The 22,177-nt window shown below is 37.0% G+C and overlaps 1 protein-coding gene across 4 annotated transcripts in view; it reads left to right on the top strand.

Moving 5' to 3' along the window:
• LOC118739080 (protein naked cuticle-like) overlaps positions 1-22,177 on the top strand; it is a 236,991-nt gene that overhangs the window by 200,216 nt on the left and 14,598 nt on the right. For 3 of the 4 annotated variants that reach the window (XR_004992978.1, XR_004992977.1, XR_004992976.1), the window contains exons 4-6: positions 9,508-10,560; positions 16,597-16,973; positions 19,812-21,663. Coding sequence is in view for 1 of the 4 variants with exons in the window: in XM_036470201.1 (XP_036326094.1) it covers positions 9,508-10,560; positions 16,597-16,973; positions 19,812-21,621 (3,240 nt within the window). In the remaining 3 variants the exon portion in view is untranslated. Of the gene's footprint in view, positions 1-9,507; positions 10,561-16,596; positions 16,974-19,811; positions 22,008-22,177 lie in introns of those variants that run through there. The other variant, XM_036470201.1, reaches the window with a different exon arrangement.

The raw sequence follows: 22,177 nt of genomic DNA, 5'->3' as shown, positions 1-22,177 counted from the left end.
TAATTTTTTTTTATGAAAAAGCGTTATTTTCGTACTTTATTCACTTGTCTATTAACAGACTATTTTCCATCCGATTTTTAAATTCAAACATATTTCGAAAAGTCGATCTATAGACCTTTAATATAATGTATAACATTCTACTGGCGAACTATGATTCTTGGGAGTATTAATCGGATAAGGTTTAAATCCACTATTTTTCTTTACTTTTCTTTTTCTTTTTTTTTTACTTTTCCACTCTGATCGTCGTTAATTTCAGAAATTTCTATGAAAGTTTCCATATATTTCGTATTTATTTTCGAACAAATAAATAATTTAGTGAAGTCGAATAAAAATTGCCGAAATTAAGCAATTTAACTAGAAATACGGTCCAGCTGAGAAAATGGCGACCTGAACCTGGTTTGAGCTGCTGTGCTCCAAAAGGTTACACATTTCGGCAATAGTCAGCATTTTTGCTTGGAAAATACTAGTAAGGTCTGTAAAACCAAGTTCTGTCTTGGAACCGTCGGATTTTTAGTTTTCGAGAGACATATCGAATTCCGTATTCCAGTCCTATATAGACGGGGGTATAATCCTAAAGGTCTTTGAAATTGTCGATTTATTTTGGAACGAATTTCCGGCATCCCTTGTCAAATTTGGTTCGGTGTCATTTTCTTGCAATCAAATTTTTTGCGTTCTTACAGGGCATTTCTGGCTGAGAGAGTTGCAAGTACTTTGCATGACAATTGAAAGAAAGTAGGCAAGATAGTTTGAAAGATTTTTTTTATTCAGGCACGAAAGACTTACCAAAACAAAGCTCCTTAGCCAACTTTCATGGTGAAAGCTCTTGAGTATATTCCAAATGGATATGTAGGTATACCACTTTGCTCGCGCTGCTACAGCAGACGCAATGGCCTAGTGAGCAAAACACCGGCGTGCTATTTGACAGATTCGAGGTACGAACAAAATTCGACAATTCGCGCAACAAAATTTTTTGTAAATTTATTAATTTTTTTTTTTTTTATCTGAGATTTTATGGATCTAATAAGAAAACTTTTGATTTTCATAATTTTTAATTGCATTTAATTTTTAAAAACTATTTTATGTATTTTTAAATTTCATTTAATTGTTAGAAATGTATTTAAGCATTTTTCAATTTTTTTCAAACTTTATTCTTTTAATTCTTAGATTTTATTGTTCCACAACGAAAAATATATGTTCTGTTTTAATTTCATTTAGTCTTTAGAAATTCGGTCTATAATTTTTTGTTTTTGTTTAATTTCATCTTTTCCGCGTTTTAAACTTACTTTTTTTATATATTAGATTTATTATTTAAAAATGATTTTTTTATTTCATTTAAAGTTTAGAAACTTTTTTCGTTATTTAATTAAATTTTTTTTTTATTTTTGGATTTTAATGTTCCGATTTCATTTAATTTTTAGAAACTTATTTTAATATTTTTTGTTTTCGATTAAATTTTTTTCTTCTTTTATACCTTAATATTAATTTTATATTTTATTGTTCTCAAAAGATTTTTTTATTTCCTTTAATTTTTGGTAACTTATTTATTTACTTATTTTTAATTTAGTTCGTTTTAAATTTTTATTTTTTATTGTTTAAAAAGAAAAAACTATTTTTTTTTAATTTAATTTAGTTATTTTAAACTTGTTGCTAAAAGAGTAGTTGCCAGAATTGAGTTGAAAGATAGTTGCCAGAATTGCCGTGTTTCTTGTGTTCATTACTTGAGGATAAATCGATAATTGAGGCGAAAAAATTTAGAGCACATGTATTATCTAATATCGTATTGGGTTCAAGCCCTGGTCAAAGCAACATCGCCAAAAATTTTAGATAAAAAGGTTTTTTCCTAACAGCGGTCACCCCTCGGCAGGCAATGGCAAACCTCCGAGTGTATTTCTGCCATGAAAAACCGATTCTCATAAAAATACAATCGCCGTTCGGAGTCGGCATAAAACTGTAGGTCCCTCCTCTTTGTGTGACAACATCAAGGCGCACGCCACAAATCGGAGGAGAAGCTCGGCCAAACACTAACCTATGTGTAAGCGCCAATCTATTATTATTATCGATCCTTGGATTGAAATCGTTAAATGAGCTCTAATGAGCTTATTTATGGTCTTATAATAGTATTCAGGGAAGTTTCATGGATCATGGAACCATTTTCCATATGGTTCTCAGGTTTCAAACTCCAAATATCGTTTTCCACCAAAGTTCGTAGATGAGGATGAAATACCCTCTTCTCAAACTATTTTATGCAAATCTCTGCAGCCTGTAGCTTTCGCTTGAGATTTCTGGGGCTCCTTCTTCTAGGACCAGACCGCCTTATTCGACAGGCACAGTGTACCTCGCAAGGGCAGTTAAACTATACACAGTTTTTGGAATTAAATATTTTAAACTACCTATTCTCTATGTAGTTATCTATTGCTTTTAAATTCAACTTCTATTGCCCTTCAACAATTTTAATTCGATTTACCCATTTGTTATACAATTTATTGCACTTTGCTTTCAAAATTTTAAAAACCATAAAAATCACTTCACCACAAATGGTGTCTCCTGCGGCTACATATGTATGTATGTACGCACATAGCTCTAGGTGGAGGCTAAACCAAACAGCACAGTAAGTGTAGCAAAGCGCCACTAGAATCCAACAAAATCTTTTAATCATTCAACAAAATTGAAAAATTTATTTGTTTTCCTAGTGGAAAACGAAGATAGTAAGCACATACACAAACACATACATGTGGCCGACCGTGGTGCCTTTTCCAAATCTGAATTTGTATTGAATCCAGTTTTTTTTTTGGTTTTTGTTGATATTTCCAAATACGTGCTGCGTTATAACAGTGAATTTTGCACAAAAAGCACGCAACGGGTTGCCGGCCATATGTAAGTAGACGGTCAGGTGGGAAGGGATTGTTGTACATACATATGTAGTATATACACATAGGGGGTGTGCTGTTGCGGAAAAGCCAGCTAGCAGCGCTATGCGGTATACAAAAATGACGTTGAATTTGATTTGTTTACGAAAACCAACGTCGAAAGCCACTTCTGCAATTCTGAAAGCTTACAGTGCTGCTCACCAGCCAAATCCAATCAAATCCCAAATCAGTTTATTTTGTTTTGGATTGCAGCCGGCCGGCAACGAGTGCGCTTCTCGCTCAATTGGGATGCTGATTCGTGTAGAGATTTATTTGTTGATTGTACAAACATGTGCAACAATTAGCAAGAAAACAAAATTCAAAACAGAATCACTATATGTAGTGGATGGGCCTGGGTACTCGTATAACAGAAAAAAGGAAAGCAGGAAACGAATTTTTGTAACAATATTTAATCATTCTGGAGCGTACATAAGTATGTATGCATCTTTTAAGTGAATTTTTTCAAATTGGTGCAAATATTTCCAAAAATTGATCTTAGTTAGTTACAACGTAGTAAGTGAAGCAGCTAATAGTCCTTTTTCGTATCCGCATTAAGATACATATCTTGCAACGGTATAAACTCTGCTCTTCGTTGAACCTGGGCATCTGGTAAGAAGAGCTCTACTGTCTTCTGTTCGTTTTCGTTTATACAGAATTCATTGTAGATCTGCCGTGGGTACCAATCGGCCAATACCCAGTAAAAACCTGTACTAGCCTCGCAACGTCAGGTCTGGGATTTGCTGACAGGTCGAATAGTTTTTTCTTAGGTTTTTTCGCGGGCAATGTGCTTTTGGCTATATGACTGCCTTTTTTGTGTACATACATATACATACGTACGTACTGAGACCACATCAATCCCTCTCTGGCTAACAGACCAGCAGCCTCGTTTCCGTAAATACTAAGATAAACAGGCACTCAAACTAAATTTACTTCGCATTGAATAGTAACTTTTCACACTTTACCCAAGATCAACTTTGTTGTAAAGGACGCTAGAGCTAATCCTCTTAGCTGTTGCGTAAGCTACCAAGCTTCGAAAGACGACAACCTTTGCCTATAGCAAATACTCTTGACTAGAAAACATATCCTAAATCAGGCAGATGCTCTGATATGCCTACTGCCAGAGATACAGAGGAAAAATATGTCCCACCCACTTTGGGGGTGTACAAATTATGTATCCAAGCAGACGTTTCGAATTCCCCGTCCCAGTTGGCTCCCGCCAGATGAATTCTACTTCATATCACTTATACTTAGTCAGCGCCATGTCTTACCTTGGAAGTTATTCGAGAGATTATACTAGCTAGTTAATTTGTCGGTGGATTCCTCGCACTTTCACAGACTATCAGCTGGCTGTTAGATACTTTATGTTCGTGATGCCTTAAATCTTTTATAAATTTTCTAAGTCTCCTTCACACGTCACGATGGCCAACTTGCGCTTTTGTGTCAGAAAGTTTCGTACGAATGTACTTTTTTGAATGGAGGCTTCACTGTAGCTTCATGAATTTATGCGCCAGCCGCAAAACTTTTTACCAATCACAAATCTGGGCTACCAAAGGAGGCAACCATCGATGTGGCTTGAGTAAACTTCGCCACGTACGGCTACCTATGTACTTCTCTTTTACAGATAGGCCTATATTATCTTAACGTGAAAATTGTAGTAGGGATGACTTTTCTGGTGGTTGAGGACACCAAGAACACATGAAAGCATCGTCCCATACTAGGGTCAGAACAACTTTATGTGGTTATTGATTTTGTTCTTGTTTTTGTAACATATGTATCCCCGAATGGGTTGATTTGACTCCTTAAAACATACACGCCAATAGAGACTTTTGCACCAAAACGCTTCGGGCGATACATGTTTGGGAAATAAGTATGTATAAAGCCTACAATATCAATATTATGTATGGTGTCGTTCCGGAGGTATGTCTTGTGGCTCGACGGATTTTTAGCGTCATATTATTCACCAAAATAGTCAATACGCTTCCATGAATTATCGAAGAGGCATCAAAAGCCTAACCAAAACCGTCAGCATGGGCTTGCAACCGGATTATGCTTTTTTGCCTCAAACTCTATCTGCCCGCGGTATTACCGTTAGATATTTCGGACGGACGAGGATTTGAACACTGAGCTCTCTCGTCAGTGAAGGTGCCTAGTGTAATTCGGGATAAGCTGCACCAACTTGACACACCCCACTGTTGGTCATTCGATCACCCTTCTGTACCAATTTTACGTCACCACCCCCGTTAAAAGCCAGCAGACAAAAATTCGCGTGTTAGTCGATCGCATTAATATCTGGATAGTAAAACGCAATAAGCGTCTTCCAGATAGTCGCTGTCGCAATTTTCGTAGTGGTCATCTTCATCGTTACAAATAGAGTGCCTTTGAAGTTAACCTCCCTGCTGTATCTGGAATCGTGGTCTTGTAAACTTATTTGCATATGGATCAAGGCTGAATGAGATGGTAGGTGGAGGTGTCTTCTGCAAAAAACTCTCCACAAGCCTGAAATTTAGGTTACCGGATCACTGCAGCGTCTTCCAAGTAGAGGTGACCCCGCAACAAAATAGGCTTCGGATTGGTTGCTCTCTAGTGTAACACCTTTTAAGGAGGTGAATATTTATTCCGACAGCCAAGCAGCTATAAAAGCTCTTGGCTCCTTGACGGTGCGTTCGAGAATGGTCACAGAGTGTCTGAATTCCATATCGACCGCATCGGGTTTCTCCGCTGTTAAGCATATTTGGGTTCCAGGTCACAGAAAAATCGCTATAAACTGCATGTCGGATGAGCTGGCATGACAAGGAACCTTTGAAGAACTACTTCCGAAGGTCTGGGAGCTCTCCTGACTTCGTGTGGTCTGCTTCTGGACAGATGGGCGTTTAGTCAGCTGAGCGAGTGCCAGGCGAAGACCTTGGAATACAAGGTGGCAAAATCCTTCTGGCAAAATCCTTCAGTCTTCGGGGTTTATTAAACGGGTTTTTCAAAGTTAGTCGGTCGCTTCGGAATAGATTATTTTCTATGCAAAATGGGTATTTATAAGTTAATTTCGATAGGGTTTTTTTCCAGCAAAGTGAGTGTAGTGGTTCTTTTCGACTTTGAATTATACTAAAACGGATATCGTCTCAGTAATTTGTAGATTACAAGTATGACCTCATCTTCTACTCCGAAGTTTAGCAATTTTCGGAAGTATCCATTGATCTGTTTAGTTAAAACAGCCGTGGTTACCAAATGTGTGGTTTCAACACAGATTCCAAAAGTGTCAAAAATATATGAATATAAGAAACAAAACACAATGAGTATAAAAACAATGTGGACAGTCTAATATAATTTTAATTTTGTAATTAAAATCGCAGAACTAATTACAATAGATAAGATTTTATATCTTCATCTTAAGAAGATTTAATGGCGGGTAAACTTCACTATGGATGTATTTGGAAGAAAACAGTGAATGCTAAAAAAAACTCCGCTGAAAGGCCATGAAACTGTCAAATAAACAAAAATTACTGCCACATAAAAGAAAACAACAAATAAATAGCAGAAACAAAACAAAAACAAAAAGTAAAAGGAAATTTCAGTGAATGCTGGAAGTAAGGAAAGAATACGAAAAAAAATTAAAGAGGAAATAACGGAAATAGTAATCACTTTAAACACAACAAAAATAACAAGCAACTTCGCGAAGCTCCTGGAGTTTGCAACAACGCGTTGATGTAGGCGTAAGACAACGAGAATGAGCTGAGACTGAGTTGACTACTGCGTGCGATAATCTACTGGAGGTATTTGGGAAATTATTACGCCACGTTGACTTTTATGACATTACACACGACTTAATGTCATTTAGGTAATTGTGGCGTTCAGGTATAACGTATGTAAATATGTATGTATGTATGCATGCGTTCTGTAAGAACACGCCCACATACATATGTATGTAAGTACCAGCTAACTCCAGTGGCAAAGGCAGATAGCATCGCAGCAAGTAGGCGCGTTTGATAGGATAATTTCCACGGCAGGCACTTGGCCTGAATACCAGTCCATGCATAAAATTTGCCCGCTCAGCTGACATGCCATGAGTCGTAAGCAGGAAGGCCTTTATTCAAAGCAGGATGATGATGATACAGTAAAAAGCGTAAAAGAAAACATATTTCACGCACTGTTGCAAATGGCAAATGGCATGAAAGCGCAGGCGAGAGAAAACTAAGCAAATACAGACGCAGATGATGTTGTGTATTTGCAAATATATTTACACATGTGTAAGCATTTTTCAGTGGCAAATTCAACTAGCAAAGGCAACCACCACCGCAGACATACTACTTCAAGGTGCTTTGCAACTTTTCGATAAATATTCGAGCGCGCAACATTTGTGTTGAAAAATTAAAAATTGTTTATTTTTTTAAATGAATTTACGAGCCTCACAGCGACTCAACACATTCACATATTTATTCACATTTAGATAAGATCATTCATTACATGCAACTACTTGCATGCAAACAGTCACACTGGCGCCCATGGACACCCCCTCAGGCGATCGTGGCGGCAATCAGTCGTATTTGTATATTTATTTTCTTTTAAGCGCCGTTTGCATGTTTTTCTTGCACTAACGTTTTACAATAAAGCATCCGTCAAATTGCATTTTCTAGTCACTTCAATTTAGAATTTCTTAGAAAATTGCGCTCCATGTCTCGACATTGGCTCATTGTTGTGTGTTAATTTATTTTCTCAGCACCTTCTAATCGGCAATAAAAATTCTTGAATCGTCGAAAAATGCAATTTATTGAAGAAAATTTTCAGATTTAAAATTTGAAATGTTAAAGATAAAACTTGAAATGCTAGTGTCCCGCAGTCCCTGTGTGCCATTGCTTGATTTAGAACTCATAATAACAAAATCTTAAACACCATTAACGTAATAAATTTCAACTCGCACATCTTTAATTTGCGTCCACTCGCCGGGAAGTGTGTAAGCGACGCACTCTAAATACATACATACATACATATTAGGGTATTAGAAGAAATTTAAAAATTTAGAAAAAATTTAATCAGAGTTTGAAAAAAATTTGTGAACCAGTGTTATTAAACAAAAGTGGAAAGGATTCAAAATACAACTTAAGAACAATTTAATTCAAACAAAGATTTAAATAGAGCTGGCAACTTTCTAAAATATTACTAACCTTTGGCATAAATAGAACTTACTATCAAAAACTTACTACCAAAAACTTACTATCAAAACGCTATAGCTATAGAACGACAGATACTTTTTGACCAATATGATAAAAAGTGTCCAGTTTAAAACAAAATTATTTAGAGGAATGAAAATTTTGAAAACAAAATTCGTTTGAACTTCATTTAATTGCAATTTTTGTATTGTATTCATAACAATAAGTAAACTAATTAGTGTTCGTCCAATTTGTGCTATTTCAGAATTTCCATATTCATTATTTCCATTAAAATAAACAATTTACATTTTACAGGCTTGTTATTGACCTCATGATACACTATATTTTCACTATTATCAAAAGATTTGAGAAATATTAAATTTTCGACCCGCCCTAATGAACATTCTATTCGAAAACTTCCCAAAGTTATTAAAAAAAGATAATTATAATTTTTCCGAGTAACAATTTCGGTACTTTTTCGCCTAAATAAACGTTTTAAGGCTATATTTTTTCACATACTTGATTTATTTTTTATTGTACTTGTTTCTGATACTCCATTGATTGAAATATATGCAAGAAGAATGCTTTAGCGTTTTTATGTGTGTATAAAAGTATACAACGCAAGCTACGAAAAGCTTTCGTACATAATTTCTTTAACAGTGTTGCCACATTATTAAAAAGTTCATAAAAATTAAATGCGTTGAGTATAAAATTTAAACGGGTATACTGTCTAAGATGCATTTTTATGTATGTAATATATGTGCACGCCTTGATTATTATAATGCAGACAAATTTCTCTTCATTTTGTAGAGACGCAAATGGCTGATCGCCAAATATTTGCTTCCTGAATTTAAATGCAAATGAAATAGATTTCTTTTGAAAACTTACATACATATAAGGCTTGTATAACTATATGTATATGCGTGTATGAATGTAAATATATAGTTTCAAAATAAAATTTTCCGCAATTTTATTTCCGTTGGATATCTATTTGGCGTTGTTAGGCACGTACTGTCGCTTACATACACATTTATGTACATACAAATGTATTAGCTGCATTTATAGATACTTTTGAAAATTTTCTTGGAAGCGCAGCGAATTTATTGGAGCGTAAAATTGCAACGCAAGCAAATGGAAATTGACAGGCAGAAGGCGTAGGCCGAAAATTCTATGCAAACTTTTTTTTTTAATTTTTAGTTTGTATGTTTTAAATGAGCCTGGTACAAATCTATAAAGAATCTACTTTGGCCACCGAGAAATCTCAAAACGATATAGCCCTTAAAAATGCTAGAATTTTTTTAAACATATTAGCGTATTTCAATATGAATATCTACTCATACTTTATACGCCAATATTTCTGATCATATCTACATATGTATCTGTAGACCTCTACAACTCGCACTCAAAATGTGTCTCAATCTTTCAACAATATCTTTCTCCCCCTTTTTTTTACTTATTTGCAGGAGTTCACTTGTGACGTTTCCGTAGAGGGTGGCAAATCCACACAGCCACTACAGTTTTCCTTCACCTTCTACGACCTCGACGGCCATCATGGCAAAATCACAAAGGATGACATTGTCGGCATCGTCTACACGATATACGAATCGATCGGCAAGTCAGTGGTGGTGCCGCACTGTGGCAGCAAAACAATCAACGTCCGCCTCACTGTCAGCCCAGAGGGCAAATCAAAATCAGCCGCAGCCGCCGCCGCCGCCGCCGCCGCCGCTGCAACAACTGGTGGTGGTGTTGGCGGCAAGTTGAAAAAGATGGCCAACGGCGCCGGTACTGGTGCTGGTGCTGGCATATTGGAGACAGCGACAAAGACAAACGCCAGTCACAGCGGACATGGTCATACACGTCGTCAGCATCGCTATCGGCCGCGCAAACTAATTAAATCGGATGATGAGGACGATGACAGTAACAGTGACAAGGAAAAGGAAGCGGCGACAACGACAAGTGCCGCTGCAGCTGCTGCCTTGGCGGTTAGCAACAGTGTGGGTGGTGGCGCAGTGGGAATGGCGGCGATGGCAGCCACAACTGCAGGCGGCAAATCAAAAAGTCATTCCAGCGCCAGCAAGTACAATAAAATGAAGGCCTCAGCCGCGGCAGCAGCGGCGGCGGCGGAGCAGCAGCAATTGTGGTATCAACAGCAGCAGCAGCAACAACAACAGGAGATGGTGGGCAATACGGCAGACCAAGAGCAACAGCAAACACCACCACACATCGTTGCTTCCGCTACTGGTGCTGATGCAGATACGACGGGCATTTGCCCACACGAGAATCTCTATGAGAATATGACTACAGCGAATCTCAAATGTTGCACGAAGGATGCACCATTGCTGAAGGTGGAAGATTGTCGCGGCTGTGAGGCGACAACGACGACGACCACGCCAGTTGTGGCGAGTGGCGGTGCACTGCCACTTACGACGACCGGCTATGGGCGCTCACCAACGGATGTGTATATGCGACAGGCGTCTACGCGCGTTAAAATGCTACGCAAGGCGCGAAAACAGAAGGTAATTAATAATCCCTTAATGAGTGTATATTTGTTTGTAAGAGTATGTGAAAAGGTGGCAACAACATTGCAGAAATTACAAGAGGAAAATGTGGAAAATTAAACGGAAGTTTTGATATTGAATAATTGCAGCTCAACTATGATTTATGCGCGGTTTTGATTTGTTGTTGCCAAGTTTCATTCCTCTATTTGTAAGGTAATGCGTTTATTGATGTTTATATGCACGACAAAAAGAAGCCTTGTGGATGCATGTTTTATCTTATTTTATTTGAATATCCATATTCGGTTTAAATTACATATATGCAGTGTCGCCACTAAAAAATTACTTTTACAATTTAGTGCATAAATATATAAAAACCTAACCAAAATATTTAGCAAAATAACAGACATGCCTAAAAAATATTACATATCGATACCTGAGTGGCAGAACGACCTATATCAGCAGCCAGTTCGTAAATGCGCTATCTCAGAGCGTTCTTCAATCGAATTCTCAAGTAGGGATTTCTTGTAAAGTTTTCTGAGATAGGGCGTTTGCGAACTGGGCGCCGAGATAGGTCGATCTTCCACTCATATAACTATAAGCCCAGGGGAGTGTTTATAATAGCAGTTTGAAGTTGACTTAACGGCCCTATTCCCGCGACAACGGGAATACTCATCGCATGATTAATGATTTAACTACGACTCCCAAGACTTTGACGCCAAATATTAGTATTCTTTTCTTTTGTCATCTACTCAAGAGGTCATAATAACGACCATGACATTGTCATCTACACATATTGGAAATATGTTGGGTGTATCGGAATTGATTCTGGGCTAAAAAGTGTTTGACTTTCTATAACATCCAGAACGGAGTCGGGCCAGATTAACTTGTACTAATAGCATTCTTAGGACGTGAGTTGACGAAGGTGTTAGATTGCGTCTAGATGAAGGTTTGTCTATAGTCCTTGAGGCGCCTCAGTTTCCTTTAATTTTCAGCTGAGGGGATGCGTGCGGTAGAAACCCTGTAAGTGTTGCTTGTTTAGAGAAATTTTAGTCCATCAACTGGGAACGTAAGAACTTCACTATGCAGTTGGCATTCCAATGACATCATAACGCTTTCCGTGGCCTAACTATTGGCGGCGTAATTTGTTGATTGCGTCACACTAGTTCCCAGCGACCAGTGGCCAATCGACTTCTATAGTGTCTTTGCTCCAATTGCTGTCTGTGAGGACCCGGTCTTTACTTTGTTGGCGATAGCGTTTAAGTTCGCGGAGAAGCAGAGCAAGCTGTCAAACGTAACGCGCCAAATTTTGCACTAGCTTACAGTCCAGTTTCTTATTCGTTCAGGTTGCAAATAGAGTTGTCATACATTTATTAGGGAAGGCATTATTTTTAATTCTGTGAAGAATCCGGAAGTCATCAATGTCATTCCACTACGACGAAATCAGAAATAATCGGCGCATGAGATCAAGCACTCGCTCTCTGGCCGAGAAAAGAGTTTTGGTTTCTTTTAGAGGAAACCATTTTGCGGAATCACCTCATAAATATGCATCGGTTTTTAAGTACGATCTCGAAACGAAACAGATTATTGTCCAGCATTCAGATATCCCAAATTTTAGCTGAGGTGAGGGGCAAGACCTTTTGTGCCTTTGAGTAGCCCTTTACGACTGACCCTTCCAGCAGGACAAGTGCTATTTAGTGTTGTGCTGAATTGTCGGTAGCAAATACTCGTTACCCAATACTTTGAAAAGATGTCGGTACCCAATACTTCCTATTCGGTACCCGATACCGATTCTATACATTAAACCGTCGTCAGTATATGGGCAAATCTAAAAAACAGGTAACCTTGGTGTTTTTTAGCTTTATTTTCACTGTTGGAATCTATATCAAGCTGGTTGCTTTTGGATATAATTTATTGACGTATACTTGAAGCCTCAAAAAAAATTTGGATCAATTTGCCGCATAACTTTTGAATTATAGGTGTTTAAATAAAAAATAATAATGAAAACAAGTGAATTTTTTATGCAATTTTTAAGAGGTAAAAAATTAATTATGCCATAACTTTTGAAGCACACCATATACTGATTTGAAATTGTATGTGCAATTAGTACTTATGTGTATACTTCAAATGTTGTAGATAAGATCATTTTTGTGGTTAAAAAATAACGAAATGGCAAGTAACTCAAAGTCTGTAATTCCACATTTCACAATTTTCAAAATTTTCGGTTTATCGCGTATTGTTTTTGAAGCATTTAAGTTTAAGAACTTTTTAAGTATGTATTGTATACTACAAACAATTACGAATAATTTCATACCTGAGCAAGAGCTGTGCTTTCAGAATAAACCAACTTTTAAAGATGAAATATTATGCGATCTTGAGCGTAATTTTTATTCCAAAAACACTTTAATTAAAGCCACATTTGGAAAACACGTCGAAACGATCTAAATCTTTCTATAACTGCTAGTCCTTATAAAATTACATATACCTGTAAAATGCTTCAAAAAATTTATCTCTAAAAGTGTGTAAAAACCCTGATTTACTACTCTTAATGATGCTACTTCTTTTAGTCAGAATATTTCGAGAGTGGTATCAAAGCAACTTTTTTTCGACAAATGTTCTGATAGTTGCTCTTACTTAATTGGAGCCTTCTGAATTCAATGGCGTCCTAAGTTTTACCCTATTGGCTCCACTTTTCGAGATAGCGGTACTTGAAACTTTCCTTAAATTTTAACTATTTTATAAAAAAAGTCCCTGGGTTTTGAAGATATTTTACTAAAATTTTGCACATAACCGTTTTTTAATATTACCTTAACTATTCCATAAAATCATCGAAATCGGTTCACTAAAACATATAGCTCCCATACAACTGATTGATCTGAGAGGTTGTTTTGCGTTATAACTCCTTCAATTAAACAGGTTAAAATTTAGTATAGGTTCAATTTAACATATAGCACGCATACAATTTATTATTCAGATATGAAGTTAGAGTTATTGCGCAAAAACACATATCTGAGTAATCAGTTGTATTGGAGCTATATGTTAATGTTAACCTATTTCGATAATTTTAAGGAATAATTAAGGTAATATTAAAAAACTGTTATGTGTAAAATTTTAGTAAAATAACTTCAAAATTAAGGGAGTTATTTATAAAATAGTTAAAATTTAATCAAATTTTCAAGTACCGTTATCTCGAAAACCGGAGCCAATCTGGTAAAACAGGGCATGCCATTGAATTTAGAACATCCCAATTAAGTGAGTTCAACTTTCAAAATCTTTCCTCAAAGTTTACAACTTGAACAGCGTAATTTCAACCCAGCTTATTCTTTTGTTTTCTATTTCATGCTTATTCCTCGTCTAACTTTTGAAGCACTTGATGAATATGAATTACACTTATATTAATAGATTTATTAAGAGATTACGAATAAAATGATATATAAAACATAGGTGTGCTCACAAATTTAAAAATTAAAATTTTTTGTTTAAAAGTGTACCTATTTTTTAGATTTGCCCATATACATATATTTCAAGTTTAGAAAAAATTTGTTTCATTGCTATTTTATGTGATATCGGCTAAAAATTTTAACTTACCGTAACAGTAAAATACTATTTTACCTGTTATACATTAGTAGATCCAAGGATAAAACAAAAAATGGTTTAACGGATGAAGAAGCTTTTGAGGCCTTCAAAGATAATATCGTTCGATTCATGTAGAACAAAAATTCTTTAAACAAAAACGGTTTCTCTGTATTATGGCGACGGACCGACACTGGCGCATCCAGCGGTAAGGAACTGTCCAAAATCCTCATGCCTATACAATTTTTATGTAGCATCCCACAATGACGCGGCGTTAGCGTCAAGCAAAATGAAGTTAGATGTAGAAGACGGAAGGGTAGGGAGAGGACAAAAAGCGAAAGAGAAAACTAGAATAAAAATTATAAGAAATGAAAAACGTCAAATATTACTACGCGTTGATTTGGTTATAGCGCGCGCTGGCGCTCCAATTTAGGGACGACAGATACATACCTTTATACATTTTTCTGTTGAAAACGTATTAAAAGCTCTATTACGTACATTCGGCTTTTGCTAGGTAAGTCTCCCCTGAACCGCTTTTTACATATTTTTGGTCTATGTGTGCCTTTAAAATATCAACTCGGCACATCACTAGTGCTATTAACATTGGTTTTGAGGCTTGATCTCGGCAAATGCACAGATGGCTTAACCTCGGTGATTACAAAAAATTTATTTTTAATAATAACGTTCTCTGACAAATTAAGAGCCGCGTTTTTAATACATAAGCCCATATTGGGCTCAGATGATTTCCCTTTACTACCGAAGAGAGATATCAGACTATATGGCACCACAATTGGATCCCCATGTCCAAAACCTGGCCGAACTCTTAGGTAGAACTTCATTACAGGGTTCCGAAACGTGTTTTTTCCCACATTTCGCATAGCAACATGGATACTTTTGGTTGATTGGTTGGTTTTAGTGCTTCCCTGCTATGCCCTGCTGTCTTTTGCTTAATATTCGTAAGACCTGATAATTCACATTGGAAATGGTGGACCCATCTTCTAGCTGGCAGCTGGTATGTTTACCTGAGCGTCTGTGACCAAAAGGGGTGTCTTTATATTAAATACTACTGTCCTTGATTTAATTAGCAGATCCGAGATTCGTCTTGTTATGATCAGGCCATAGTTACCTGGATATCTGGAAGGTCTGTAATCTGCCAGTCCAAGGAAATGTAGATGAATTTCTCTTCGGATTAATCCAAGAGAGCATCCCAGTGGCGTCACCACCCCAGAGTCGTTCAAATACATAGTATCCTGCCTCCGCCAATTCATCAGTTCATACATTAGCTTCGATGTTCCAAGCAAAAGTAGGGTTAAAGGCTGTTTATGTGACATTAAGAGAAATGAAAGGGCAGTTTTCTTCTTTTTTGCTTTGTCGAGGAATGTAAACGTTGGCAGGAGTGCGGGTTGGAGATTTCCGATTCGGAGAATTCTGGACTTTCTTAAGGAAGGCCGTTTTTGCTTTCGAAGTTGATCATATTTAATATCCATTGTTTGCCGATGAAGTCGAGCAGTCATGGAATTTTGTTATGGATGTTGGATTTTGTGACTCTCCCAAAAAAGATCATTGTTGTGTTTAAGGTCGTTAATTCGTATTTGAGATACAAATTTCATAAAAGGGTGGTTTGAGCAAGTACGTCTTCTTCCCTGGGTGGGCTAGGGGCAAAGTTGAGTAGAAAACGAATCTTTTAATGAAACGTCCAAAATAAGTCGAACATTTTTGTATATTGACTAAGGAATTGCTTTTTCTTAAAATTTCATATCTTTCACTTAAATTTATTTGAACAAATCGAGTAAGTAAGAGATCTGAAATTTTGGGAAAAAGCATTACCTTAGTTTTTATGCATACGCATTTATGCATTATAAGTAGTCAGTGAGGTAATCTACTTCATTAAAGAACCGAATATTTTCAAGAAAATAGGAAACTTAAATATTTTAAAAATGGTTTGGCTACTTTTAATTCTATGTACCAATGATCCTTCCTTTACAAAAACAAAATATATTAAAATGAATCACAGCCAAATTCGTTCATTGTTTTTTTGAGTTAACGCAAAACGAAGATGAGGCTTGCATTTACAATACATATGCATGTATAAACGTATGTATGTATGTATGTATGTATATATGTGGTAGACTAATTTTTGCTACAGCTTTTTTGTAAAACTAAATTTTAGTTATACAATTTTTATCTTCAATTTTTGTATGCATAATTTTTATTTCATTTTGTTTTCTGTTTTCTTTTTTTTTCGTTGCATTTTCAACAAAATGACGTTGACGGCCACCACGACAACTACACAATCACTACAATCAACCTCAATACCAACAACTTGCCTTACATTACATTGCATTGCATTGCATTAAAATCATCATCTTTACTGTTATTGCATTTCATTCAACTTCATCTCGCGAAAATCATTCCATTCATCCTTTCATGCACTCATCAACATGCAACAACAACAACAACAACAACAACAACTACCACCGGCAGTTTCAGGACCATTACCATGAAACACGTCAGCGCAGCCTGTCGGTTGGCAGCGAAGCTTGCTGGTATAATCGACATATACAACAACAACAACAACAACAAGCACAGCAACAGCAGCAGCCAGTAAAATTGGAACAGCCGCAACAGCAACAGCAACAGCCACAGCCACAGCAGCATCAGCAATTAGGTGACGTTGTCGATGGCGTTCAACTACGTAATCCGCGCAAGAATGCCACGACTGTCTCCACCGCCTCAACAGTTTTGGCGCCACGGCAACGCAACTCTGCTGAATGCTGGAAAACCGCATTGAATCGCAACGAATTGATGAGCATTATAAGGGAGAGCATGGAGAAGAATCGTTTGTGTTTTCAGATGAGCGGGTAAGCGCTGGGTTTTAAGAGGGGGAGGTGGGTGGAAAAAACTTGTATTATTTACATTCACACACATATACACACGAATGCAGTCATATACGCATGCAATACGGCGCGCAGCGAAAAGCTAGTGCTGGTAAAGCCAACAGCAACAAAAATGAAGAGCATCCTAGCAATCCAAATTTTTTATTCAAAAGGACGTAAATATAACGGAGAACAAAGGAAAATGCATTTTTTGCTAACTAATGAACAGCCTTAAACGTTGATTTGCATTTTGCCATTTTTTTTTTTTGTTTTCGTGCTTTTTCATTCACCTACTTTTTAATATTCGTTATTCGCTGTTGTACAATACTCACACTTCCGTATTTAATCAATCAATAATTTGATGGTGCATGTATTTTTTGTGTGATTATGTGAATTTACTAAAAATTGATAGTGAAAGTCGCCAATGCCGCAACAAATTTTCAAACCTTTTAATCAAATTTTTTACAAAAAATAGCCATTCAATTTTAATATGAAAATTGTAAGTTTGAAGTTGTTAAAAAATCCCGCTGAAAAAAAAAATATCAAAATTCAACGGAATTTTTTACCAACTTAAGACCACTAAAATTTGGTGGACTATATATAACTCGATTGCATACTCGATTTTTTTTTAAATCTGATTAAAAATTTGCTGTGTTTTCCTAAATTTTTTGTAAATTTTTCTTGAATCCTTTTTTAGACAAACTAATGAGCTCTATGTTTCAATAAATAGTCGGGACCAATTTTAAATTGAGTGAGACTCGTTAGCCTCCACCTAGAACCTCGATGCGGGCAGCTAAGCAAAGTTAAGATTAAATACCTCTTAGACCTGAGAGTTTCCGAAGGCTTCCGAAATATCTCAAAAATCCTTAAAAATTCTGAAACTAAACGGAAAAAATTGCAAAAGGTACAACCGGTAGAATCACAAAAAGTCGCGAAATTCTTATAAGTCCCGAAAAAGCCTAGACCACTCCGCAAGGCAATCCCGATATATGCCGAAAAAGAAACACGATAAAAAGCCTCAAGAATTTCGAAAGGCCCCCAAAATAAGCCAAAGTTTCGATGCATCTCGAAAACTAATTCAGAAAAAAAATATGAAGCCCCCAAAAAAAATCTTAACAGTCCCGAAAAAGTCCCAACCACGCTGAAAAATACCGAAAAGTGACGAGATAATCCAGACATATCCCGTAAAAAGAAACTCGAAAATCTAGCGAGGTCTCAGAATATCACGAAAGACCCAGAAAAAAGCCAAAAAGTCCCAAAATTTCTCGAAAACTAAATCAGAAAAAAACTATGAAAAGTCCCCAAAAAATGATTTTTGGCGAAAGCACGACGGAAAAAATCTTCAAAATCCAGGGAAAACCCCGAAAAACACAGAAAATGTGGCTGAAAAAACAGGAAAAATACCGAAAAATTTAAAGCTAATCTCGAAAAATTCGTAAAACTCTCTAAAGGTCCCGAAAAATATCTGGAAAATAAGAGAATCCCAAAAAAACCCAATTTTTTCCGAAAGGTAAAAAAACATTGAATCTAGAAAAGTCCCGAAGAACTCTAAGTGCTCCCGAAATGTCCGGAAAACGAAAAACGAAATGTCCCAAACGAGAATCCCGAATAGTCAAAACAAAATCCTAAAGCGAATAATCTAGAAAAGTGCCGAAAAAATCTCGAAAAGTCTCAAAAAAAAGATGTACAAAAAATCTCAAATGATGCCGAAAAATTTAACACTTTTTTAATTAAGTATAAGAAAAGTCTAAAAATTCGACCTTTTATAACACATATATATATACCTAGAAAAAAATATCGAAAGAAAACAAGAAAATCCTAAAAGATCACAAAAGTTTCCGAAAGGTAAGCTACGTAGAATCTAGAAAAGTACGGAAAATGGAGAAAAATCTAGAAAATTCTCAAAAAATTTCGAAAAGCCGCAAAAAATTCTAAAAGTGCCAAAACAATCTCAAAAGTCGCAAATAATTTCGAAATGATCCGAAAATATACAGAGAGATCTCATAAAAATCTCAAGAGATCCCGAAAAATTTAACACATTTTTTTATTGTTCAGAATTATAAATTATATAAAAATTCTTTTTTTTATCACATACACAAATCCCGGAAGGCAACGAAAATTCCGGAACTGTAAAGAATAATCCAGAAATATCCAAAGCAAATCTTAACAAAATATCGAAAAGAAAGCCAGAGAGTCCTGGAAAGTCACAAAAATTCCAAAACTTTCCCAAAGGTAAAGCACATAAGTCCCGAAAAATTAAAAGGAAAAAAAAATGCAAAAAAGTTCGAAAAGACCCGAAGAAAGCTCAAAAAGTCGCAGACAATTTCTAAAAGTTCCGTAAAAATACCGAGGGACCTCAAAAAATCTTAGGAGATCCCGAAAAATTAAACACGTTTTAAGAATCAGAAAAAGTATAAAATTTGTATTTATATCATACATACATACATTTGTGTGCACATATCCATTTTGCGTATAAAAATGTCATTAAATCCAGCGGCAAATATTTGCTTGAGATTCAAGACGGCTACCTGTAAATACTTTTATAGTTTATCTTCAGCAAGATTTACGAGCAACTAAGTAGTTCACCAAAGAATTTCGCTTTTGAAATTCCTAAGGCTGCCTCTCTTGGCTGTAATCAACCTATCTTAAATCATAGCAAGTGCACGTGCCAGCTGAACTTGTGCAGGCATTAATTACCCGTTCTTAACCCATTTCACGCTAACGAACACATATGTATGTACTCACACAAATGCATACATACATACCTTACCTACTTACGTGCAACATAACTCATTTTTGTTCTGCTTTTATTGGCACTTTCAGAAAACCTCAAGCAAATGTGAGTCCCATAAGGCAACCACAACATCAACATCTACAGCCTCACAGTCAGCTGCAGCAGCAGCAGCAACAACAACGTCAGCGCTCAAATACAGTGTCGAAAATACCGACCTTAATTGCGAACCACAGCAATGCCATTATCAGCCACAACAGCAGTTGTATTATGCCCAACAGCAGCAGCAACAACAACAACAATGCGCACAATACCAGCAATGCCAACAACAACAGCCATCACCATCATCATCATCACAGCCACAGCCACAACAACAGCAACAACCACAGCCACAGCCACAGCAACAGCAGCAGTCACAGTCACAGCAGCAATCATACGAACAACAACAGCAGCGAATTAAATTTGCACGACATCAGCACCAGCAACAACACCAATCAATATCATCCTCAACCACATATACCCATCTACCACCAACAACTGGCCATTAATCCCGCCATACTTGCGGCCCAAAGCGGCATGCATCAGGGACAGCATAACAAAATGAATTTGTGCGGCTACGATTCTTTTTTACACGCGACAATTTGCGGTGGCGGCACAACTCACTCGCCACCACCTTCAACAGCAGTGGCGGCGAATGCAACTACACTTGTGCCACAAATTGTCAACTACAATAATCAACAGCCCACACAACAACAACAACAACAACAACAACTAATCGCAACGGTACAACCCATAATGACAGCAGTTCCTAGCAGCAACGTCACACCTGCAAAGGTTTTCCTCAACTCCACGACACATCAAATTAAGACTAGCAAAATTTTGCGCAGCGGTTGTTACTCCCAACAGCAGGCGCAGCAAAGCCTCACGGCGCACAACTCACCACAATACCATGGCTATCAGCGGCTCTCCTCTGCGAGCGCACATTACGGCCAGCATCACCACCATAGCCAACAGCAGCTACACCAGCAGTGCGCCAACAAGCTGGCCGCTTTGAATATCACCACCAGCGCAGGCGCACAATTGGAGCGCACGCCAACCGGTGACCACATCGAAAAGTGGCTGAAGAATAGTGGCGGCAAGCATCAGCAGCGCAAGGAACCAAACGTGGTGAAGAACGCGGATAACTCTTTGTATGCCAAATTGAGTGAGAAACTGCAAGATAGTGTATTGAATAAGCAACAACCACAACAACAACACCACAGTCAACGCGAAAATGCGCAACGTCGCAAACACAAGTCGGCGCATAAGACGCGCGTGCTGCCTGCCGCGCTCGCGGGAAATGTGGCAACAACACAGAAGACTGCCGTTGGCATACACTCAAGCAGCTCTAATGGTAGCATAGGCAATTATGCTGCGCTCATACCGATAAATGGTGATCCGACCGAATGCGAGAATCTCATTGCGCCGACCACAACCGACGATGAGGCGTTAAGTGAAGCGCCAGCTGCGGTAGCGAAGTTATTCGCAGCGTGCAACGCAGACGATACGCAGGTGAAGGAAAAAGCAACGGCGAATTCGAGTACAGTCACAACAGGTGGTGCTGACGAAACGAGTAAAGAAAGTGAGCGCAATGTGGCTACTGCCAAATTGGTGGATTTGAGTGATGACTCGGAGTTGGTAGCCGTTGGGGCTGACGCGCAAGCGGTGTCACTACGAGTAAGTGATGCAGCTGAGGTAGATGAGGTGGAAGGCGAATTGGAGGAAGAGGAGCAAGAGGGCGCTGTGATGGAAGGAAGTGGTGGCGGTAGTGGGAGCAGCGGCGGTGCTTCATCGTTGATACACCGTTATGTGCACGAACACATACACCATCACTATCATCATTTTGAGGAAAAAGACGAATAGAAAAACAAAATAGTGCTAAAAGAGATACATAGCATATATTAGGTATGGATATGAATACTAGTATGAGATTATGTTAATTGAGTGAACCGGTGGTACGAGTAGTTTAAGGAATAGGAGTAGTTATAATAAGAAGAAGCAGTGTTTAAGTGTTGTTTAGCTGTAGTACAAGTAGTCATTAAGTTTTCTTTAGCCAATTTCCCCAGCAGCTTTGTTTTGCGAATAAAAGCTTAAACGCCTGAATGTATGCTATAAATGTTATGCTAATGCTATTATTGAAGCAAGGGAGCCAGAGATCTAAAAGCGAAGAAAATAAAGGGGAGTGAGCTCAGAATTGTATGGAAATATAAAATTAATTTAAAATTAAATATACTACAGTAGTATAAAATAAACTAAAATAAAATAAAATAAAATAAAATAAAATAAAATAAAATAAAATAAAATAAAATAAAATAAAATAAAATAAAATAAAATAAAATAAAATAAAATAAAATAAAATAAAATAAAATAAAATAAAATAAAATAAAATAAAATAACATAAAATAAAATAAAATAAAAT

Source organism: Rhagoletis pomonella, unplaced genomic scaffold (assembly GCF_013731165.1).
Source record: "Rhagoletis pomonella isolate Grant_MI unplaced genomic scaffold, Rhpom_1.0 Rhpom_scaffold_00005, whole genome shotgun sequence".
In the NCBI taxonomy this organism is placed as follows: Eukaryota; Metazoa; Arthropoda; class Insecta; order Diptera; family Tephritidae; genus Rhagoletis; species Rhagoletis pomonella.
The sequence above is the reverse complement of the archived record's forward strand: the minus strand, read 5'-3'. Positions and strand labels throughout refer to the sequence as shown.